This window comes from Agrilus planipennis, unplaced genomic scaffold, assembly GCF_000699045.2.
Source record: "Agrilus planipennis isolate EAB-ADULT unplaced genomic scaffold, Apla_2.0 scaffold44, whole genome shotgun sequence".
NCBI classification, from domain to species: domain Eukaryota; kingdom Metazoa; phylum Arthropoda; class Insecta; order Coleoptera; family Buprestidae; genus Agrilus; species Agrilus planipennis.
The window spans coordinates 204,300-206,824 of NW_020438939.1; the positions used below are offsets into that span (position 1 = coordinate 204,300).

Genomic DNA, 2,525 nt, shown 5'->3' on the forward strand with positions numbered 1-2,525 from the left:
ATGCTTATCTTGAATAACAAAGAATTATGCGGTTAGTATCTAATTTGTAAATTACAGCAGTTATCACGCGTTTCGGCAGATTAAATAGAAATTAAATGAATCGCAGGATTAAGGTAATCTAAAACTTGCACCACTATTTAACTTAATCTGTATAGTCTTAATAAAAAAATTCGAACATATAAGCTTATCTTTATAAACGACAAGTATATTTTATGATGTTTTCCATTTTGGCAAAACTTATTAAATACTTGCAGTATAGTATTGTGTGCATACTTCTCAAAATGGCAGTACTTGTTCCACTTGTTTGTGTATGTTTGTTGTCATTTGCTAAGGGGTAAGTTGCTATAAGTTATGTAATTTGATTATTGATGTTAAAAAGCATTTGTTGTAGTCAGAATTTAGAACTCAGCAGTGATGAATTTCCTGAAGATTTTCTATTCGGCACAGCAACATCGGCTTATCAAACAGAAGGAGCCTGGAATGTAAATGGTACTTGAAGTAAATCATTATCATACATACATAATCACTTCTCACTTAAATCCATTAAATTTTGATTGTATCTTATCTAATTTTCATTTCATTCTTTACAAAATAAACTTGTTGCTGTTGTTGTGTTAAATCCCCTTTCCCATTAAGTAAAATTTGTTTTATAGGTAAAGGGGAAAATATTTGGGACTACCTTACTCATAATTACCCTGACCGAATAGCGGACGGTAGTAACGCCGATATTTCATGCGATACTTACCATCACGTTGAAGATGACGTAGCCATATTAAGAGACTTGGGAGTAGATTACTATCGATTTTCTATATCATGGTCCCGACTACTTCCTAATGGGTTTTCCCATGAAATTAACGATGACGCTGTCCGTTATTACAATTTTCTCATTGATGCTCTCCTGAATAATGGCATTACTCCGATGGTTACCTTATACCATTGGGATCTGCCGCAAATTCTCCAAAAGTTGGGAGGATGGTCTAACGTTAATATAGTTGACTATTTTACGGATTATGCCAATGTCGCTTTTGAAAATTTTGGTGACAGGGTAAGATACTGGATCACGTTTAATGAACCGGATTTGTTTTGCGAAGCTTATGGAGCACTCGAATTTGCCCCGATAGAAGTGAAAGCTGATGGCATTGGAGATTATCTTTGTTCGCATCATGTTCTTTTGGCGCATGCATCAGCCTACCATCTTTACAATGAATCCTTTAAAACCACTCAAAGAGGTAACATTTTAGTAAAATTTCAATATATAATATTACAGAATTAGAATCGGTTTAGCCTCTTGGTCAAAATTGATCATTCATCTGTTTAATAGGTTCTCTTGGTATCGCACTCAGCAGTAGATGGTACTTGCCTAATACCACGTCTGTAGAGGATATCGAGGCAGCCAACCGTTTTCTGCAATTTAAGGTATACTAATATACAAATACATATCTTATTAATTAGTTTTGATCTTGGGATTCTCTTCTCGCGCATATCACTGCTTATGAACTTTTGAAACATTTCTAGGGGGTTTACGAAACAGAGTACAATAAATTGAATTAATAATTCTCTGTTTCAATTACAAGTGTAAAATCGGCCTTAAAAATGCAAAACGTAAAATAGGAATAAAATGCTTTTTATTCAATTTTTTATTAATAAAACTGTTCTATTGGTCGCTGAAAAGCTCTTACAGGGTTCATACAGGGAAAAGTCGGGTAATTAATTATCTAAGGTGACAATTTTCGTTCAGAATAATACAAGTTCTGTTATTTTACATCACATAACAAGCACTATTGATATTTTAAAAGTTCTTTCCTATTTTTATTAATAGCATTATATTCCGAAAAAAATAGATTAATAAATACGTCATTATCACTAAAAGCAATGCCAAGTATATGTTTACTGGAGTCGAGTTTAATCATATTATCCAATCTCGATTTTGTTATCTATTTATAGGAAAACTGATAGGATACCTTAATTTGATCCGAATTGTAACCAATTTCTATTAATAATTTACAGTTGAGCAACTATCCAAAGATAAGTCTAAATTAGTATTAATAGAAAGGAATTTAAAATTAAAAAAAATACAACGTGTTATTATACAACACGTTACTGAAGTGAAACTTCTTCAAACATACCGGGATGGGGGTTAAGGAATTAGTTTAATGGTATTATTTGTACACTGTGCTTCGCACGGGTGCAATGCTGTTAGTAAATATACTATAGAATGTCTTTATATACAACATTCACAGTTTTTTTGTCATTAGACAATACAAATCGGCCGGTACCGCCGCAATCGCTATGTCCCTGCATTTTAAGTCTGTAATATCTTCGAAAATATTCGTTTAAATTACATGCTGTAAAGGGCCATATTGATCTATATTAAATGCACAATGTATTTAAAAGTACTTAATTGGATAAGGATTAATGCTGTATTGCTTAAAATCGCTTCGTAAATAAGCCATTATTTCTCGTAAAAAGTAAAGGATAAAAAATGGTTATTGTGGGTTATCCCTAAGAGATAGACATACACCATC

General features: G+C 32.5%; 1 protein-coding gene across 1 annotated transcript in view; it reads left to right on the plus strand.

Annotated features, from left to right (window-relative positions):
• The first annotated feature begins 231 nt into the window (after window positions 1-231).
• LOC108733539 (myrosinase 1-like) overlaps window positions 232-2,525 on the plus strand; it is a 5,730-nt gene continuing 3,436 nt past the window's right edge. Inside the window, exons 1-4 of the mRNA XM_018464722.1 lie at window positions 232-334; window positions 392-489; window positions 654-1,229; window positions 1,322-1,416. Coding sequence (XP_018320224.1) covers window positions 282-334; window positions 392-489; window positions 654-1,229; window positions 1,322-1,416 — 822 coding nt within the window. The 5' untranslated portion in view covers window positions 232-281. The remainder of the gene's footprint in view (window positions 335-391; window positions 490-653; window positions 1,230-1,321; window positions 1,417-2,525) is intronic.